Source organism: Syngnathoides biaculeatus, chromosome 1, assembly GCF_019802595.1.
Source record: "Syngnathoides biaculeatus isolate LvHL_M chromosome 1, ASM1980259v1, whole genome shotgun sequence".
In the NCBI taxonomy this organism is placed as follows: Eukaryota; Metazoa; Chordata; class Actinopteri; order Syngnathiformes; family Syngnathidae; genus Syngnathoides; species Syngnathoides biaculeatus.
In genome coordinates this window covers 6,617,489-6,640,045 of record NC_084640.1, presented here as the reverse complement: position 1 = coordinate 6,640,045, position 22,557 = coordinate 6,617,489, and the positions used below count along the sequence as shown (strand labels likewise).

At 42.2% G+C, this 22,557-nt stretch overlaps 1 protein-coding gene and 1 pseudogene across 1 annotated transcript in view; both read left to right on the top strand.

The window, feature by feature from the left end:
* Window positions 1–21,067, top strand: part of thrb (thyroid hormone receptor beta) — a 59,946-nt gene extending 38,879 nt beyond the window's left edge. The window contains exons 6-7 of the mRNA XM_061846209.1: window positions 2,717–2,975; window positions 20,011–21,067. Coding sequence (XP_061702193.1) covers window positions 2,717–2,975; window positions 20,011–20,252 — 501 coding nt within the window. The 3' untranslated portion in view covers window positions 20,253–21,067. The remainder of the gene's footprint in view (window positions 1–2,716; window positions 2,976–20,010) is intronic.
* Window positions 18,247–18,364, top strand: LOC133504359 (5S ribosomal RNA; annotated as a pseudogene).
* Window positions 21,068–22,557: the final 1,490 nt, after the last annotated feature.

Sequence of the window (22,557 nt, the reverse complement as noted above, 5' to 3'; positions counted from 1 at the left end):
GTTACAAAAAGGAGACGTCAAGCAAAACAGTAGGAAACAAAGTGTATTTGTTTGTTCATGTGTGTGTGCATGTGTGTGGGAGATTGCTGAGTACATGTGTGGTCGTCATTTCTTTAACAGGCAGCAGTTCTAACAGTTCTGATGATTAGATGTTTTTGTTCTTGCTATCTCCTGCTAGGAGGCTGCCATGTTATCTAGATCAGAGCAAAGCATTTCTTTACTGGAAGCAGATGTATGATAATTATATTCACAATTATTCCGACAGTAATAAAGACACAAAGCATGTATGCGTGTTTTGAAAATCTGTATTCTTTAACAAAGTTAAACAAAAAAACGGACCCAATTAGTCGAGTTGACAGATATGCAAAAGGCTTGAGTTCTTGTACTTGCGCTGAAGGTTTCAATGTCAGAGAAAAGTAAACAGACGACACACAGCTACACATAAACAGACAGACATTACATTTAAACACACGGAAAAAAAACCACAGCTACACACAGCGACACAAAATTGTGACAGAAGAATTTAAGGTGGATTTGGGACTGCATCATGGATCAGGCTCTTCAATTTTCACTTCACTATTCACTCAAGTGAAAAGAGTGGTGAGTTGGCTCTTATGGTGGGGGAAGACGTGGAAGGCCTAAACGTATTGTGAGGGTGCGGTGGAAATGGCAGGCAGATTCCGTTGTCAGAAGGCGTTTCAGCCCCCACTTTTGAAAGAACTTTGCCCATGTTCCGGAGGGCGGGACATTGAGTCCGAGTGGACGATGTTCCGTACTTCCACTGCTGCAGCGGCCGAACAGAACTGTGAATCTAAGGTGGTCGGTGTCTCTCCTGGTGGCAACCCCAAAACACATTGGTGGACAATAGTGAGGGATACCGAATAGCTAAAGAAGAAGTCCTATTGTGCATTTCTGGCCTGTTGGACTCTCAAAGCAGCTGATAGGTAGCAGCTGGTCAAGTGGAATGCAATTTTGGTGGTTTATGAGGCGAAAACCCGGAAGTGGGTGGAGTTCAGTGAGAGCAGAGACAACAACCTCAAGACGGCTTCGAGGAAATTCTGGTCCACAGTCCAGTGTCTCAGCAGGGAGAAGCAGTGCACTGTCAATCATGTGTATTGTGAGGACGGTGCACTGCTCACCTCAACTCGGGATGTTGTGAGTTGGTGGGGAGTATTTCGAAGACCTCCATTCCACCAACACATCTTCCCATAAGGAAGCAGAATCTGGGTTCTCTGAAGGGGGCTCTTCTAATTCTGGGGTTGAGGTGACTGAGTTGGTTAAAAAGGTTCTCGGTTAGAGGGCTTTGGGTCTGGATGTGATCTGGCTGGTGTTCCTAAAGCCTCTGGATGCTGTGGGGCTGTCATGGTTGACACGCTTCTGCAACATCTCATGGACATCAGGGACCTTGCCTCTGGATTGGTCGACTAGGCTTGTGGTCCACTTTTTAATGAGGGGGAGGGGGGGGGTGTTCCAACTACAGGATGCTAACACTCCTCAGCTTCCCTGGTAAGGTCTATTCAGGGGTTCTGGAGAGAAGGTTCCGTCGAGAAGTCAAATCTCAGATTCAGGAGGAACGTTGTTTCCGCCCTGACCAGTGGACCAGCTCTACACCCTGGGCAGGATCCTTGAGGGTGTGTGGGAGTTCGCCCAACCAGTCAACATTTGTTTTGTGGACTTGGAGGAGGCGTTCGACCATGTCCCTCGGAGAGTCCTGTGGGGTTTTCTTTGGGAGTATGGGGTATCGAACCCCCTGATACTGGTTGTTTGGTCCTTGTATGACCGGTGTCAGAGTATTGCCGGCAGTAAATTGAAGTGGTTTCCAGTGAGAGTTGGGCTCCCCCAAATTTCCCAGATTTTGTTCATAACTTTTGTGGAGAGGATTTCTTGGGGCAACCGAGGCATAGAGGGTGTCCGGTTTAATGGACTCATCTTTGCATCTCTGATCTTTGCAGATGATGTGGTTCCGTTGGCTTCATCAAGCCATTACCTCCAACAATCACTGAGCTGGAGTCGACTGTGGAGCGACTGGGATGAGAATCAGCACCTCCAAATCTGAGACAATGATCTTCAGTCAGGAAAAGGCGGCGTGCCCTCTCCGGGTCGGGGATGAGATCCTGCCCCATGTGGAGGAGTTCAAGTATCATGGGGTCTTGTTCACGAGTGAGGGAAGAATGGAGCAGGAGATCAACAGGTGGCTCGGTGCAGCGTCTGCACTGATGCGGCCTTTTTATTGGTTCATTGTAGTAAACAGGTGGTCACAAGCTGTGAGTCGTAACCGAAAGAACAAGATCATTGGTGTCCCTTGGAATTTTCATTGTGAGGTGCCAGATGAAGTGGCTGGTAAGTTGTTCCGGGAATGTCCCACTGAAAGGGACCCCAGGGATGACCCAGGATATGCTGGAGAGACTATGTCTCTCAGCTTGCCTGGTAACACCTCCGGATCCCTCTGGCACAGTGGCGCAGCTGTACAGTGTGAGCCTCACAGTTGTGAGAACCGGGGTTCAAATCCCGGTCCATCTATGTGGAATTTGCATGTTCTCCCCATGCCTGCATGGGGTTTTCTCCGGGAACTCCGGTTTCCTCCCACATCCTAAAAACATGCGTTAATTGGAGACTCCAAATTGCAACCATGTTGTATTTATGTTACAATTTTATTTGTATTATGGAAGTACCTTACTTCAAGGTAATTTTTCTTCTTGTTTCTTCTTGTTTACAGCTGCCATCTGAAGACCAGATCATATTGCTGAAAGGCTGCTGTATGGAAGTCATGTCATTGCGTGCTGCTGTTCGCTATGACCCAGAGAGCGAGACCCTCACACTTAATGGGGAAATGGCAGTCAACCGAAGTCAACTCAAGAACGGAGGCTTGGGTGTAGTCTCAGATGCCATTTTTGATCTTGGTGTCTCACTGTCCTCCTTTAACTTGGATGACTCTGAGGTGGCTCTTTTACAGGCAGTGATCCTCCTTTCATCTGGTAAGCACCAAATTTCTGAAAACCTGTTATACAAACATTTTCTAATAATCCCCAGACTATGAATGAATAGAAATTTTACATTGAATATCTGAAAACACTCAATAGAACTTGAAAAGAAAATGTCAAGTGGAATTAATTTTTGTAGACTATTTAAGCTGTTGTCCCTCATACCTTGAAAAAGTAACTACTTGACTGATTACTTGAACTTAAAGGTAATTAAGTTACTTTATTGATTATTTTTAGAAAGTTAGAAAAAGCAACTTTTTAGTTACTTACAGCACCTCTTAAATGGCAGGAAATATCATTTTTCCACAGTATAAAAAGCTGCGCTTAACTGTAGCTATCACTTGGTTATGTGCACCACTCACTTTACAGAATGAAGTTATCAACATGAAAAAACAACTTACACTACTTGACAGTAGTTGAGGCCACATTAAATGAGCAAGTTAGAGCCAATTTGACATGCCAAAAAATACACCTAAATATAAACAAGCACACCATTCTCAATAAGGTTCTTTGAAGACTCCTAACTGATAGCTAGAAAGACAGAAAGACAGATACAGTGCTGTGAAAGAGTATTTGCTCCCTCCTGACTTCAGTTGTTTTTGCATATGCATGGAAGGTTCCCCTGCTTAAACCAGCACATGTCAAGGCCCGCCGAAGTTTTCCAATGACCATTTTGGATGATACAGAGGAGTCATGGGAGAAGGTTTACTGGTCAGATGAGACCAAAATGGAACGTTTTGGTCATAATTCCACTAACCGTGTTTGGAGGCAGATGAATGATGAGTTTCATCCCAAGAACACCATCTCTACTGTGAAGCATAGGGGTGGTAGCATCATGCTTTGGGAGTGTTTTTCTGCCCATGGGACAGGACAACTGCACTGTATGAAGAAGAGGATGACCACGGCCAGGTATTGTGAGATTTTGGGAAACAACCTCTTTCCCTCAGTCGGAGCATTGAAGATGGGTCGTGGCTGGGTCTTTCATCATGACAATGAGCCAAAGCACACAGCCAGGAAAACCAAGGAGTGGCTCTGTAAGAAGCATATCTTCATATCTATCATACACAGAGTAGTTTGTGAGTCCTGTTTTTCCATTGTTTTCTCAATGTTATGTCTAAGTTGCAAGAATCTACAAAAGACTTGCTTAGTTAATATGAATGGATTTTTTTAGACCCTGGAATTGTCATAGTGTGCCCCCTCCATAAAGATCACTGTGCATGATGAGCCCCTTTTGAGCAGATTGTTCGAATCTTATGTCAAACCCGTTGTGTGGAAAATCAGAGTCATATCCGATCCATTTAAAAATCCAGAATGGTTCTTTATCTTTGTTTTCATTGATTATTCTGTGCCAAATCTTGATGGACACTTTTATTAATGGGTTGGTGTCTTTTAAAAACCTAACCACGCCCATGTCCCAATAACTGCTTGTAATGGAATATCACTTGATATTGTACATTCTATATCTGTCTATGTTGATTTGTAGGAAGGGTTACAAATGTCAACAAGAGTTTTTATTTCCACCATTTGATTAATGATTTTTAATATTTGGGAAATCAAAGCCACTCTTGTCTTTTGCTTGCTGTATAGTCTTGTAATGCATTCTCGGTCTCTTGCCCTGCCGAATATTCTTCTTTTTCTTTCGGCTTGTCCCGTTAGGGGTTGCCACAGCATGTCATCTTTTTCCATCACATCTTATCTCGTGCATCTTCCTCTCAAACACCCAGTGTCCTCATTTCCTCCCTCACAACATCCATCAACCTTTTCTTTGGTCTTCCTCTCACTCTTTTGACTGGCAGCTCCATCCTCAGCACCCTTCTACCAACATACTCACTCTCCCACCTCTGAACATGTCCAAACCATCGAAGTCTGCTCTTTCTCACCTTGTCGCCAAAACATCCAACTTTGGCTGTCCCTCGCATGAGCTCATTTCTAATCCTATCCAACCTGTCCACAACAAGCAAGAACCTCAGCATCTTCATTTCTGCTACTTCAAGTTCTTCTTCCTGTCGTTTCTTCAGGGCCACCGTCTCTAATCCGTACATCATCATCATCATCATCACCACTGTTTTATAAACTTTGCCCTTCATTCTGGCAGATACTCTTTTGTCACATAGAACACCAGAAACCTTATGCCAACTATTCCACCCCACTTGGACCCATTTCTTCACTTCCTTAACACACTCTCCATTGCTCTGTATTGTTGACCCCAAGTATTTGAAGTCATCCACCTTCGTTATCTCTTCTCCCTGGAGCTTCACTCTTCCTCCTCCGCCCCTCTCATTCACGCACATATATTCTGTTTTACTTCGGCTAATCTTCATTCCTCCCCTTTCCAGTGCGTACCTCCATCTTTCTAACTGTTTCTCCACCTGTTCCCTGCTTTCACTGCAGATAATATCATCTGCGAACATCATGGTCCAAGGGGAATCCAGTCTAACCTCATTTGTCAGGTTTACCAGACATTCATTAAACTGGACAAAAAAGGAAGCAGACACCAGTTCAAGTTTGACAGCTCGCGAACTGTCTCGTACAATTCGCCACTGCACTCTCTGATTATCCTCTCCTCAGCACCTCTATTTATTTAGTTTCAAGACTACCCTTATTTACATGGATGTTACAAAAAGGAGACGGCAAGCAAAACATAGTTTGAAACAAAGTGTACTTGTGTTTTCATGTGTGTGCGCATGTGTGTGGAAGAGTGCTGAGTACATCGGTGGTCATCATTTCTTTAACAGGCAGCAGGTGCTCCTGGTTCTAACAGTTCTGGTGATTAGATGTTTTTTTCTTGCTATCTCCTGCTAGGTGGCTGTCACGTTATCTAGAGCAGAGCAAAGCATTTCGTTATTGGAAACAGATGTATGATAATTATATTCACAATTATTCCTACAGTGAGCCTATACATTATGACCGCAAACAGGAAGGGGATCAGCGTGGAACCCTGATGCAGTCCCGCCTCCACATTAATTCTTCTGACACACCACCGGCACATCTCACCGCTGTTCTGCTGCCCTCATACATGTCCTGTACTATTATAACATATTTCTCCGACGCACCAGACTTGCGCATAAAGTACCACAGTTCCTCTCTTGGTACTCTATCATAGGCTTTCTCTAGGTCTCCAAAGATACAATGTAGCTCCTTCTGACCTTCTCTGTACTTTTCCACGAGCGTTCCTCAAGGCAAATAGTGCATCTGTTGTACTCTTTTTAGGCATGAAACCATACTGTTGCTCGCAGATACTTCTGTCCCGAGTCTAGCACCCACTACTCTTTCCCATAACTTCATTGTGTGTTTCATCATCTTTATTCCTCTGCAGTTTTTGCATTTGTTCTTAAAAATGGGGACTAGCACACTTATTCTGGCATTTTCTCTCCCGCTAGTAATCTATTGAATAAGTTGGTCAAAAACTACACAGCCATACCTCTACTTATATGTCATTAGGGCCAACTGTCTTTCAATTTTTCATTCTGTTCAGTGCCTTTATAACTTCTCCCTTGCTAATCAAAGCCATCCATCCAGCCAGCCATCCATTTTCTTAGCCGCTTATCCTCACAAGGGTCATGGTGAGTGCTGGAGCCTATTCCAGCTGTCAACGGGCAGGAGGCAGGATACACACTGAACTGGTTGCCACCCAATCGCAGGGCACATAGTGACAAACAGCCACACTCACAATCACACCTAGGGGCAATTTAGAGTGTCCAACTAATGTTGCATGTTTTTGTGACGTGGGAGGAAAACCAGATTGCCCGAGGGAAACCCACGCAGGCATGGGGAGAACATGCAAACTCCACACAGGTGGGTCCAGGATTGAACCCAGGACCTCAGAACTGTGAGGTCAACGCTTTACCAGTTGCACCACCATGCCGCCTAATCAAAGCCACTTCCCGGTCATTCAGTCTTGCCTCTTCTACTCTACCTTCTCTCCCATTTTCTTCATTCATGAACTTCTCAATGTACTCTTTCCATCTACTTAGTACACGACTGGCACCAGTCAACATACTTCCATCGCTATCCTTAATCACCTTTATTTGCTGCACACCCTTCCCATCTCTATCGCTCTGTCTGGCCAACCTGTAGAGCTCCTTTTCTCCTTCTTTCATATCCAACCTGGAGTACATGTCGTCATATGCCTCCTGTTTAGCCTTCGTCACCTCTACCTTTGCCCTATCACACATCTTAATGTATTCCTTATGCCTCTTCTCAGCCCTCTGCGTGTCCCACTTCTTCTTCGCTAATCTCTTACCTTGGATGACTTCTTGTATTTTTGGGTTCCACCACCAAGTCTCCTTCTCCCCTTTCCTCCCAGAAGACACTCCAAGTACTCTCCTGCCTTGGCAGTAGTATTCCAGTCTTCTGGGAGCTCTTCCTGTCCATCTAGAGCCTGTTTCACCTCTTTCCAGAAGGCCACACAACATTCTTCCTTTCTCAACTTCCACCACCTGATTCTCTGGTCTACCTTGGTCTTCTTAGTCTTCCTACCCACTACTAGAGTCATCCTACACACCACCGTCCTATGCTGTCGAGCTACATTCCCCCCACAACCTTACAGTCGGTAACCTCCTTCAGATTATACTGTCTGCACAAACTATAATCCACCTGCGTGCTTCTACCTCCGCTCTTGTAGGTCACTCTATGTTCCACTCTCTTCTGGAAATAAGTGTTCACTACTGCCACTGTAGCCATTTCCCGTCTGATATGCTCAGGACTACTTCGTCCAGTTTCAAATTTCAGCCTCGTCACTCGATCTGATGCTCTTTTCCCTTCCAAGACATTCTTCCTTTAAAATAACCCCTACTCCATTTCTCTTCTCATCTACTCCATGATAAAACAATTTAAACCCTGCACCTAAACTTCTAGCTTTATTCCCACACTTGCTGTCTTGGATGCACAATATATCAACCTTTCTCCTAATCATCATGTCAACTAACTCCCGAGGTTTTCCTGTCGTAGTCCCAACATTCAAAGTCCCTACATCCAGCTGTCGGGTTTGTGCATTCCTCTTCTTCTTCTGACTAAGCCGCTTTCCTCCTCTTTTTTGTCTTCGACCTACATTAACTGAATTTCTACCTACACGTTGTAGATTAACATTTCTGGGTGCGGGTGTAGGAACCCCGGGCCACGACCTAGCTGTTGTAGAATTCGTTTGATGAACACTCATATATGTTTTGGACAGTTTTACGCCAGATGCCCTTCCTGACGCAACACTCTGCATTTATTCGGGCTTGGGACCGGCTTATAGGTAGCACAATAATCTGCTGCCCAACGGGCTGCAGATAATCAAAAAGAAGCAATCAAATTAACAAAGCCAAATAAATATTTATATTAACAAACGTTCGTTCGTCTTGTCCCGTTCGGGGTCACCACAGCATATCATCTCAGATGTTTGATTGGCACAGTTTTTGCGCCGGATGCCCTTCCTGACGAAACCCCTTGTGGGGAGTGAAGGCCCCAGTGAGAAACGAACTCATTCTAATCACTGCGCTATGGGGACCCTCGGAGGAAATCTTGATATTAATTTATCTAATTCTTGAAATGTCCCCTTTGGAATCTACTGGTATGTCTTGGAACAGATCCTGATATAATTGTCTCCACATTTATAGGAATGTTCAGCCGTAAGTGATTTATATTACATTTACCAATTTACATTAAATTCTTCACTGATGGACTGGCTATGGGAGTAATTTATTGACAAAATTTGAGTTTTGTCCTTATTCAGTTTATAACCTGGTACTAGCTCATATTCTCTCAGAGTTGTGAGTAATTTTGGGAGAGATTTGGATGAATGCCCCAAATATATCAGAATATCATCATCAGACAACAATTTTATGTTCTTCATCGGTCACCTTGACGGACTTAATCCTCTCATTCTGTTTAATCCTCTGATTCAGTGGCATATAAAAAGAGCAAACAACAGCGGTGACAAAGGGCAACCCTGACGACAACATGCTCTCTAGTTCAAAACTATCGAATAATCTTTTGTTGAGCCATATTTTGGCAGTGGGTTGATGATATCAGGTATTTTCTTAGTAAAATCACGATGGAGATAGTATCTGTCTAGTATGCTATAAAAGAAAAGCCTATCAACAGAATCAAACGCTTTCTCTGGATCTGGCCAGGATAGGACAGCATCTAATTTGTTCTTGTTTATGCGATTACTTAGCTGTAATGTTCTCCTGTCATTGTGTTTTGTTTGACTTTGTTTGAAAAAAAAACGGTTTGTTCCAACTGAATAATATTTCATAATATTTTTCAAGGTGTTTTGGTAAAATTGAAGTGAAGAGTATGTAGTCCACGTTCAATGAACTGATTGGCCAATAATTAGAGAAGTCTGTTGCATCTTTCCCTTCTTTTGGTATTACTGGAATAATTGTTTCTCTCCAGGAGGGATTTCTCCATTCCTCAAAACTTAATTAAATGTTCTGAGCAACAGAGGAGATAAATCTTTAAAACTCTTGTACCACTCCCCTGTAAACCCATCAAAACCTGGGGTCTTGTTGGGTTTTAATCTAAAGGTTGCCTTTTGAAATTCACCAATAGCCATCAATGTTTTATTCTGGTCTTCTGTGAGTGTTGGGTGGCGGAATGCTAGAAGCAGAGATTCAGGTGGGTTATCCCCTTTACAGCTGTACATACTTTTTGATAATACTTTTCAAAGCTATTATTAATATCCTGAAGTTTGTGTTTTATTTGTTTAGTCGTTGGGTCTTTAATTTTGTGTATTGCCCTCTCTGCTTGTTGTTTTCTCAGTCTATATCCCAAAATTTTGGCTGCTTTACTACCTACTACGTAATATCTCTGTTTTTAAAAGGTTAGGTTTTTCTGTGTCTCTATATGTCTGTGTCTTAAATTTACATACTGGTAATCTGTTTTTTTAATTTCCTTGATTCTTTGAATGATTCCCATTTGGATATCTTTTTTTTTTCAAGTCTTCCAATTCTTTTTGTAGGTTGTTTAATTTTTCTCATTTTAACCTCTTGTGAAGTGCCAGTTAAGTACCGTAATTTCCGGCCTAGGAGCCGTAACTTTTTTCACACGGTTTCAACCTTGCGTTTATGCGGTGATGTGGTTAATTTGTGTATTTTTTCTAATGGCCGCAAGGGGGTACTCGAGCGGAAAAGGCAAGAGTGAGACCGGTGGACTATATGAGCCGAGGTGACTTTTACCGGTCCGCCCCAGTTAGCGCTGCACTAGCATGTTACTGCCGTGTCTCAGTGATTTAGATTTTTACCAGTATGTTTGTTTTAACTGGCCCTGTTAGCATGGTGCTAGCATTAGCGTTAGCACGGTGGTAGCGTTGGTGTTAGCATTAAACTCTCTGTGTACCGTCTTACTGTAAATATATCGTGTTTCAATGTGGTTTTCAACGTGGGCACCTGCGGCTTTTACACAGCCGTGGCGTATTTATGTTCCAAATGGTATTTCCTTTACAAATGTGCTGGGTGAGGCTTATAACAAGGTGCGCTTGTAGGCTGGGAATTACGGTAATGGTCATCCCTCTCAAGACATCTTTACCTGTATCCCAAATCATGAGAGGGGAGACCTCCCCATTATCATTCTCTGACAGTTATATTTTAATGCCTTCTCTTTCATTTTCCCTTTAAGTACGTTTAAATTAAGCTTCCAAGAAAACACGTTTTTACTGTTTTTTAAATCGAAGTCCAAATAAACTGGGCTGTGGTCTGAGATGTGCAAGATGCAGTCTTCATTTAGAGCAGTTAAGAGTGAGTCAATCCCCCCTGTCATGAACCTCCGGTACTCCGATGACTCTGGGGCCAACTAACAAAGTCAACAAGACGTGATTAAACTAAAGGGCACAGAATCGCTGTGATTAGGGTTACCCTAACTTACGCATTGAAGCGGAGAGTACCACAGGCAGTGAATGCAACTCACTAACGCAAGGCAATGAACCGGCAAATGCCAGTGACAAAAACTCCAACTTGAATGCCTGTCTAATTACAGCCACGCTGCATCCATTTTGTCTGCCGCCAAGGTCAATAGGCTCTGACTTCGGGTCATGGCAAAAAGCATGGTAAACATACACACATTGTTATGGAAAACGATGCATTAAATCCAAATACTTGGGATATTTTGGATCCCGAGAGACATGAATATAATCTAAACATTTGCAGCATGCACAGGAAGGTATAGAGCAGACATGTCCAAAGTCCGGCCCCCGGGCCAATTGCGGCCCGTGGACAAATTTTTACCGGCCCGCGGCCTCTATCATGAAATCAATAATATGCGGCCCGCCAGCACTGTTGACCACAGTATAAAATACATGTGTACAAAAAGCTATTTTTCATTTCACCAGAAGATGGCAGTAGCCCTGTGGCCGCACTCTGGCCGCCGTGACCCTTGACCTTGCGTGATCGTTTCAGCCCAGCCCATTTCTAACATGGCGTCTGTAAACAAAAAAAGGAAAGTTGACCGCGAGGGCCGCCGCTTCCAGGACAAGTGGAAATTTGAGTATTTTTTCACTGAAATACGAAACAACTGTGTCTGCCTAATTTGCCAAGAGACTGTGGCTGTTTTCAAGGAATTCAACATCAAGGGGCACTACCAGACGAAACATGCTAGCTACGACAAGCTAACTGGGAACAAACCCGGTGAAAAAGTGAAGCAACTGGAAGCTGTTTTAACGGCACAGCAAAGCTTTTTCACAAGAGTCCGTGAGTCAAATGAAAATGCCACAAAGGCAAGCTACGAAGTGGCAACGCTGATTGCAAAGCACTGCAAACCTTTCACTGAGGGTGAATTTATTAAAGACTGTGTAATGAAAATGGTTGAGAAAATTTGTCCCGCGAAGAAGCAAGAGTTTGCCAATATTTGCCTGGCTCGTAATACTGTGGTACGGAGAATTGAAGACGTTTCATTAGATATTAAGAGACAGTTAGAGGCAAAAGGAACTGAGTTTGACTTTTTCTCGTTAGCGTGCGATGAAAGCACGGATGCGTCCGACACCGCTCAGTTACTGATCTTTTTAAGAGGAGTGGACAATGACATGAACGTGAGTGAAGAGCTTCTGGACCTCCAGAGTCTGAAGGGCCAAACAAGAGGAACGGATTTATTTGTTTCTGTTTGTTCCACCGTAGATGACATGAAACTACAGTGGAATAAAGTCACCGGGATTATTACGGACGGCGCACCTGCCATGGCTGGCGAGCGGAGTGGATTATCAAGCCTTGTCTGTAACAAAGTCAGCGAAGAAGGAGGCAGCGCTAGTAAACTCCACTGTATTATTCATCAAGAAGTTCTCTGTGCCAAATATATGAAATATGATAATGTTATGAAACCGGTGATAAAGACTATTAATTATATTCGCTCCAAAGCGCTGTGCCACCGCCAGTTTCAACAGTTTCTTCTCGACATCCAGGCTGAATACGGAGATGTTTTGTATCACACCGACGTAAGGTGGCTCAGTCGGGGGTCTGCGCTGCAGCGCTTCTTCTCTCTCAGGGAGGAAATTGGACAATTCTTGACTAAAAAGGGAAACCCATGCCACAATTAAATGATCCTGTTTGGCTGGCTGATTTGGGATTTTTAGTTGACATAACGCGACATCTGAATGCGCTGAACACAAGCCTTCAAGGGCAAAATGCAGTGGTAAGCCAACTGTATTCACACATCAAAGCCTTTCGGACCAAGCTGCTACTTTTCCAAAGACACCTGTCACAGGCGCAGCCCAATACCGCACATTTCCCGTCGCTGCAGGAAATTGTGACCAGTTTCCCACAGATCAATATCAGTGCGCAAATGACAAAGTAGGCAGCAGACATCTCATCTCTGGTTGAGGAGTTTCAGCAGCGCTTTCGGGACTTTGCAGCTATTGAAAAGTAGATCACGCTTTTTTCCTCTCCTTTCTCCGTGGACCCTGATGACGCTCCAGACCACCTGCAACTGGAGCTCATTGAGCTGCAGTGTGACGCCGAGCATCGCAGTCGGCACCAACAGCTCCCTCTTGTCAACTTCTACCGCCAGCTGGATGAAGGCAGGTTCCAAGCAATTCGGACATTTGCTAAGAAAATGCTGAGCTTGTTTGGCTCCACATACATGTGCGAGAAGACATTCTCCGTTATGAACATTAACAAGAGCCGCATGAGGACGAGACTGAGTGACTCTCACCTGCGTGACGTCTTGCGCATCAAAATCACTGCTCTTGAGCCAGACATGGACTACATACTGCAGTCAAGATCCCAGTATCACCCTTCACATTAGTGCAGGCAAGACCTTTGTTAAGTCCTCTGAGTTGAATAAATTCTTAAATCTCAGTTAATTAATTTTTTTGCGATGGTCAAAATGACAGTTTGAATATGCAGTGATCATTGTTTTGTTTTCAGCACTTTTCCTACAGTGAGCATATAATAGTGAATAATATGTAATGTTTCACATGAACTTAGATATCCTTTATAGTTTTCTTAATTTTTTGTGGTTTGTGATTTCGGTAAAAACCTAAATGTAAAAAAAAAATGTAAAAGTAAAAGTATGCCATTTGTAATTAAATAAAAAAAAATCCCAAAAAGTTAATTTGTATTTAATGTTAATGGTTCAAAGAATGTCAGGCTAAATAGTCGGCCCCCACACATTTTCACCTTACCAAATCTGGCCCTCTTTGCAAAAAGTTTGGACACCCCTGGTATAGAGGATGCATTGATACATACATATGTAATAGGAGGTACAGACCTTAATAATATTTCCCATGCCAAACATGTCAACTGCCACGCCCACCTCTCGTCTTAGCTTACCAGGCATTTCAATTGATATATTCCACAAATTACAAGAAATATTTGACACTTTTTGTAGGAGAGGATGAACAATCTCAGAAATGTTATCAATAAATTCCACAGTATCGCTCTCAGGTTTATAAATCAATCATCTGAGGCATTTATTTTACTTTTGTTTATCCAAATAGGCCTAGCAAGCGTTACAGCCATTGACCTTTTCTTCATAACTTGTGACTTTCTTTCACTTTTGTTATTTTATAGTAATAAAATACAACAGGAAACTTTTATTGTACAACTTCTTCTTCTTTTCCTTTCGGCTTGTCCCGTTAGGGGTCGCCACAGCGTGTCATCTTTTGCCATCTTAGCCTATCTCCTGCATCTTCCTCTCTAACCCCAACTGCCCTCATGTCTTCCCTCACCACATCCATAAACCTTCTCTTTGGTCTTCCTCTCGCTCTTTTGCCTGGGAGCTCCATCCTCAGCATCCTTCTACCAATATACTCACTCTCTCGCCTCTGAACATGTCCAAACCATCGAAGTCTGCTCTCTCGAATCTTGTCTCCAAAACATCCAGCTTTGGCTGTCCCTCTAATGAGCTCATTTCTAATCCTATCCAACCTGGTCACTCCGAGCGAGAACCTCAACATCTTCATTTCTGCCACCTCCAGTTCAGATTCCTGTTGTTTCTTCAGTGCCACCGTCTCTAATCCGTACATCATGGCCGGCCTCACCACTGTTTTGTAAACTTTGCCCTTCATCCTAGCAGACACTCTTCTGTCACATAACACACCAGACACCTTTCGCCAGCTGTTCCAACCTGCTTGGACCCGTTTCTTCACTTCCTGACCACACTCTCCATTGCTCTGTATTGTTGACCCCAAGTATTTGAAGTCATCCACCCTCGCTATCTCTTCTCCCTGTAGCCTCACTCTTCCCCCTCTACTTTTCTCATTCACGCACATATATTCTGTTTTACTTCGGCTAATCTTCATTCCTCTCCTTTCCAGTGCATGTCTCCATCTTTCCAATTGTTCCTCTGCATGCTCCCTGCTTTCACTGCATATGACAATATCATCTGCGAACATCATGGTCCAAGGGGATTCCAGTCTAACCTCATCTGTCAGCCTATCCATTACCACTGCAAACAGGAAGGGGCTCAGAGCTGATCCCTGATGCAGTCCCACCTCCACCTTAAATTCCTCTGTCACACCTAAGGCACACCTCACCATTGTTCTGCTGCCATCATACATGTTCTGTACTATTTTAACATACTTCTCTGCCACACCAGACTTACGCATGCAGTACCACAGTTCCTCTCTTGGTACTCTGTCATAGGCTTTCTCTATATCCACAGAGACACAATGTAGCTCCTTCTGACCTTCTCTGTACTTTTCCACGAGCATCCTCAAGGCAAATAATGCATCTGTGGTACTCTTTCTAGGCATGAAACCATACTGTTGCTCGCAGATACTTACTTCTGACCTGAGTCTAGCCTCCACTACTCTTTCCCATAACTTCATTGTGTGGCTCATCAACTTTATTCCTCTATAGTTCCCACAGCTCTGAACATCCCCTTTGTTCTTAAAAATGGGAACTAGAACACTTTTCCTCCATTCTTCAGGCATCTTTTCGCCCGCTAGTATTCTGTTGAATAAGTTGGTCAAAAACTCCACAGCCATCTCTCCAAATTGCTTCCATACCTCTACCGGTATGTCATCAGGACCAACTATCTTCCCATTTTTCATCCTTTGTAATGCCTTTCTGACTTCCCCCTTAGTAATCATTTCCACTTCCTGGTCCTTCACTCTTGCCTCTTCAACTCTTCCTTCTCTCTCATTTTCTTCATTCATCAACTTCTCAAAGTATTCTTTCCATCTATTTAGCACACTACCGGCACCAGTCAACACATTTCCATCTCTATCCTTAATCAGCCTAACCTGCTGCACATCCTTCCCATCTCTATCCCTCTGTCTGGCCAACCTGTAGAGATCCTTTTCTCCTTCTTTCGTGTCCAACCTGGTGTACATGTCTTCATATGCCTCTTGTTTAGCCTTTGCCACCTCTACCTTTCCCCTACGTCGCATCTCAATGTACTCCTTTCGCCTCTCCTCAGTCCTCTCAGTATCCCACTTCTTCTTCGCTAATCTCTTTCCTTGTATGACTCCCTGTATTATGGGGTTCCACCACCAAGTCTCCTTCTCCCCTTTCCTACCAGATGACACACCAAGTACTCTCCTGCCTGTCTCTCTGATCATCTTGGCTGTCGTCGTCCAGTCTTCCAGGAGCTTCGGTTGTCCATCGAGAGCCTGTCTCACCTCTTTCTGGAAGGCCGCACAACATTCTTCCTTTCTCAGCTTCCACCACATGGTTCTCTGATCTACCTTTGTCTTCTTAATCTTCCTACCCACCACCAGAATCATCCTACATACTACCATCCTATGCTGTCGAGCTACACTCTCCCCTACCACTACTTTACAGTCAGTAACCTCCTTCAGATTACATCGTCTGCACAAAATATAATCTACCTGCGTGGTTCTACCGCCGCTCTTGTAGATCACTATATGTTCCTCCCTCTTTTGGAAATAAGTGTTCACTACAGCCATATCTGAAAGTGAACATAAAAATGTTCACAATATACACATTAATTTTTAACACATAATTCCGAATACTATTATTTAACAATGTAAAATCTCCAGCATTTAGTACCTCAATGATATCATCCAATTGAAGGGCATATAAAAAATACAAAACTTTACTAGATGTTTACAACCACAAACATTTACAGTTAAGATACACATGTAATATTACATCATATAAATGAGCAGTAGCAACCTGATTATTACCATCACCTTCTTCTGCTCTGCCACCTCATGTAAGATTTTCCCAATGCAGACCTTGGCACACTTCTCCTAAAGCTTTGTATTGTGGAGATCATTCTGCATCTCCTCCAGCTTCTGGAGGCTATCGTAGTACTTCCGTTTGAGGGTAATCAGGCTGGCAGGCGTAACTGTGTTCTGAAGTTACAACCTCCACACAAGCACCAACGTCTGCTGGGGGTGGTTGCTCTTTCATGCATTCCAATGATGAAGTACACATTCTATGACTAGCTGGCCTGGACTGGTTCTTCAGAATATAAAAACACACTATAAAGAACCCAATGCTACTTATATGACTCTATGGTAAACTTGAAATCAACCACAATATACCTGTATACAAAATGTACAAAAATATACCTTAGAAATCTTGGAAAACCCACAAGTTATGGCCCCTGGAAGAGGAATTCCACAAATTCATGAAAAAGCCTGTATGTATTAGCAGTGAAACAATCAAGAACTGAGTTACTGTATTAAAAATCCTTTAAAGACATTGTTAAAGATCCAGTGTAAATGCATGTTTTGACTAACTTGTACTGATATACAATGTTGTGCAAATTAATTAATGGCTCCTGAAAGGTTCCTACCTCGTGCTTCTCAGAGATAAAAAGATGGCATCGCAGTCTTCTTGAGCAGCTTCAAATGGTTGTGCTTGGAGAGAGAGAAGTCCTCTTCTTCTCTGAAGTGTTCAGATCAAACATCATATCTTGACAGCACCCATTGCTTCTTCGTCGCTGCATCAATGTGGTTGATGGCATGCTCCCATAGCTGCCTACGATGCTTATCTGATGGTATTCAGGAGTAATATAAAAAGTTCTCCAGATATAATTTATAATTATTTCTATCCACTAACTGTTACTCGTTACACTGGGGATAATACTAAAGCTGAGGCTAATAAGAAAAAGTAGTCTTTCATAAATTTCAGGGTAAATAATGTTATTACTTAAACTTCAAGTTCAAGCCTACGGCCTAATGAAGGTTAAACTGAAACACACATCGCTGAAAAGTTACTTCTTTGCGACTGCCTCCACGGTTTGGACAGCCAACAACGCAACAAGAATTAACCATGTTGACACCAAAAAAGCTAAACCTAACGTATTCCAACTAAATTTGATGTTGTTATGTTTCACATTGTCTAATTGTAAGGATGTCAAAGGGTGTCAACTCTCGAGTGAAATAGTACCCAAAGCAATGTTTTGCCCTGACCGGAAGTTGAAGCTGAATTACCACCTGAAAGGGGCCTGTGGGCGGTCTAGTTTTTATTCTACAGCATTGGACGGGTACCAGAATGCATACAGCATTTATACATTGCCCACTTGAGACAAAAATTACAACACAACAAGTGTCTAGTTAAAGAATAACAATAAAATAACTTTTATTGCAGTACAGAAAGTTAAAAACAAATCAAATGTGCAATGTCTACTAGTGTAGCACTGAATGTCCATGGCACATTGTTGTGACGTTACTTCCAATGTACCACTGTTACATCACTTCCATTTGTGGCACCCCTCCTCGACAAGCGGAACTTTTGCTCGCGAGGAGAACACGGGATGTGTCTCTCTCTCCAACTCCACCCAGTTTTGGCCAAATCGCCACGAATCCTCTTCTTTCATTTCATTAGTGTAACAAACGGGAAACAAGATAAAGCAACCGTGAGTCGATAAACAAACGGTTTACGGCCATGCTACCCTGAGAACACCCGATCTCGTCAGATCTCGGAAGCTAAGCAGGTTTGACCCTGGTTAGTACTTGGAGGGGAGACGGCCTGGGAATACCAGGTATGTAAGCTTCTCTCCCCAGCAGAGGGATTGGGTCAGGAAGGGCATCCGGCGTAAAACTGTGCCAAATAAATGTGCGTTCATCTGAGATGACACGCTGTGGTAATCCCAAACGGGACAACCTGAAAGGAAAGGAAGAAGAAGAAGAAGAGTCGATACACAAATAACCGTGAGCAAACAAAGCAAATGCGAGTCAATAGAAGCGTATTAAGCATAGCAAAAGATCATTAAAAGCAAAACAGGAGAGCAAATATGATTTTAATTTAATGGACAAATAATCAATTTAATCCAACATCCTGTACAAGGACAAAACACTGTCAACACAATTCCTAAACTCGACAGCTTGTACCGTATTGTCGCACGCTTTTAAAAGTTTTCAAACCAACCTTTCTTTGCTTGCCGAAAAGCCTCGTGGGGTTGAATGCGTCATTGCAGCTTCACGTTGATGTTTACTACATCATTCTTTATGTGGCGTGCTGCTGATTCATTCACACCATAATGGCGCCACAAAAGCGTAACTTCTGCGATATTTGAGTCAAGTCAAGTTTAACTTTTTTGCCAATCCATCAGCTCCCTCCCCTCCTCTTCCTCATTGTTAAAAGGCCGTTTTTTTTTTGGGGGGGGGGGTTTGGAATCTACTGTCCACAAAACAAAAGCAGCTTCATTTTCAAGCAATCCTCTAATTTTGCATCTTTCTCTTCAGCGTGGGTGTTTTGGCAGCAACTTTAAGATCAAACACGAGCGCTTCAGATGCATTTTGAACCAGAGGTTATGTTAGGACATTCACTCACATCCTGCTAGTCCAATCAGTATTAGTAATATTAGTATTAGTTGTGTGATACAGCTGCAAACAAGTATTTGAAAACCGGAGAAAAACAATGTTAATATTTGGTACACGCCAGGACCTCGATATGCTTCTTACAGAGCCACTCCTTGGTTTTCCTGGCTGTGTGCTTCGGGTCATTGTCACGTCGAAAAGACCCAGCCACGACCCATCTTCTATGCTCTGACTGAGGGAAAGGGGTTGTTCCCCAAAATCTCACAACACATGGCCGCGGTCATCCTCTCCTTAACACAGTGCAGTCATTCTCTCCCATGTGCAAATCAATTCCTTCACTCGTGTTGTCAGTCATAAGACGACATGCAGAGATTCTTGGTCATCCTGTATGGGGTTTTTTTTTTAGCGTATGTGCGTCTGCGTGTGTATGTGTTATCCAGCTCCGAATGGATAATTTTGGCGCGAGTTTCGTAAATCTGAAAAAAAAATGCGTATGTCTCGTTTTGAAAACAAACTCTTCAAATAGATTCCTGACAGTCTGTCCAAGAAACAATGTATGAACTTTTACAGTAATGAGCGGACTTGGCAGAGGAGAACTCGACAGGACTTTATGTTGAGAGTCAATATCTGTGACAAGGAGCATAAAGCCCCAGAAAATGAAATCATTGCAGCACACAAACTTGTCAACAATTAAAAGGGGACAACTCAACTTTTACTGTCTCTATAATTTATATTTAATATTTTATATAACTTTTTCATTACACTTTGTGAACCAGTAGAGAAAACCACAGACAAAACCAACAAATCTCATAACTTTTTCATTGTTATCTGTATTATAGTAAAACCATGCAAACTTAAATTCTCTGTTTCTTTCATCAGATCGTCCAGGCTTGAGTAGTGTGGAGGGGATAGATCACTGCCAAGAAGAGTTACTACTGGCTTTGGAACATTACATCAACTACCGCAAACACAAACCTGCTCATTTCTGGCCAAAGCTGCTTATGAAAGTCACAGACCTACGAATGATCGGCGCCTGCCATGCAAGCCGATTCCTTCACATGAAAGTGGAGTGTCCAACTGAATTATTCCCTCCTCTTTTCCTGGAGCTATTTGAGGACTGAACAGAAGATTTTGATGGAAATTTCGTGTGTGTGTGTGTTGGCGGCGGGGGGGGGAATGAATAGTACTTTACAGTGGTGTTCAAAATAATAGCAGTCCAATATGACTAACCAGATTAATTCACTTTTCAGTATATTTTTGATTGCTACATGTCAAACAAGTTACCAGTGGGTGCAGTAGATTCTCAGAAAACCAACTAGACCCAGCATTCATGAAATAGACACATTTAAGTCTGTGCTATTGGGCAATTTGTTGAAAGGGTGTGTTTAAAAAAAATAGCAGTGTGGCATTCAATCAGTGAGGTCAGCGATTTTGTGAAAAACAGGTGTGAATCAGGTGGTCTCTATTTAAGCACAGCACCTGTTGAACATGCATTTCTCCTTGAAAGCCTGAGGAAAATGGGTCCTTTCAACACAATGGTCAGAAGAACAGTGTATTTTGATTTAAAGTTTGATTCTAGGGGTTAAAAACCTTATAAAGAGGTGCAAAAAGCTACGGCCTATTCAGCTAAAATGATCTCTGTCTTAAAAAGGAGAGTAAAACCAGAGACACATGGCAGAAACGGAAGAGAACCATCAAAATGGATCGCAGAAAAACTAGGATGATCAAAGACAGTCTGGAGTTATCTGTAAGTACTGTGACAGTGAGAATCCATCCGTATGAAGCTAATCTATTTACAAAAATTCCCCGCAAAGTTACAAGTGTTGGGTGACATCAAAACTGCTATTTCTAAAGTAAAACCAATAAATTTAAATGAATTGGGGAACGTCGTTAAGGAATCGTTGAATGGGAAAACAGCTGAAAGGTTGGGTGATTCCATGGCACACACGTGAAGCAGTTATATATATATAATATATATATATATATATATATATTATATATATATATATATATATATATATCACTGCTTCACTATATATATATTTTTTATGTGGTCAAACAACTAAATATTAGTTTAGTGAGTCAAAGGATTGGTAAATCCTAGGAACAAAAAAATTTGTAAAAAATAGTTTTTGAGTTTGTAAAGTCAACGGCAGACTATTTTATTAAACATCCCTTTCAACAAATTGCACAACTGTGTATATCCTGAATGCTGGGTTTTGGTTTACTGAGAATCTACTGCATCTACTAGTAACTTGTTTGACATGTAGCAATCAAAAATATACTGAAAATGTGGATTAATCTGATTAGTCACATTGGACCGCTATTATTTTGAACATTACTGCATATGTGAGCACTTGGATACCCTTGAATAAGTAGGAATTGCATGTCAGTCACATGATGCAGTTTTGACTGTGACTTCATTTCATAGTTTTTGAGGAGTTCTGTGTTAATTTTTTTTTTTTTATATTGGAATCATTCCTTTCAGTCGGGGTACATATGAATAGCATTTTTGTTTTGTTTACATTGTCTTGTTTATTGTTGGGGATTTTACCTCCAATCTCTGATACTGGCAGCGTAATGGAAGACTGGTTAGAGCTTCTGGTTCACAGTTCTAAGGACCGGGGTTCAAATCCTGGCCCTGTGTAGAGTTTGCATGTTCTCCTTGTGCCTGTGTGGGTTATCTCTGGGCATTCTGGTTTCTTCCCACAAAAAGGTCCATTGATTGGAGACTCTAAATTGCTCTTAGGTGTGATTGTGAGTGCTTATGGTGGTTTGTACATGCCCTGCGATTAGCTGGCAACCAGTTCAAGGTGTGCATACCCGAAGATACCTAGGATAAGCTCTAAGCACTCCCACAACCCTTGTGATGATAAGCGGCTCAGATAATGAATGGATTGATGGATCTCTGATACAACTAAGGGACCTGTTTGCTTTGCTTATTGTAAAGTGGCACTATTTGTATTTCTTTTTAAGCATTTGTTCATTAATTCCAACACGCAAAAATTACATTATTTTATGATGGGAATCTTTAATTGATGTAAAACACGGTCTTACTGCAAAACCCATTCACACAGTTGCTTAACTGTACTCTAATGGATCATTGGCCCGCCAAAAGTGACAGGACTTGTATTTGCTGTGAAGAGTATGCACCATGTTCAAAATTATGTACATTTTTTTTTTTCATAAAATGTCCATACAAAAAATCATTCATAATTTTCACATCAACTGGGACACCATAATTAGAATTGCTTTCGACCAAAACTCCTGATAGTTTTTTTTTTCAAATAAAAAGCTTAAAATGAACTGTTCTATTTTATAACATAAGAGTTTCAAGACATTATAGAGATTTTAAAGAAGTGCACACTGATAATGTTGAATTTTGAGGTCATCAAATGAAATCAAAAGCCATCAACTCATCCCTAC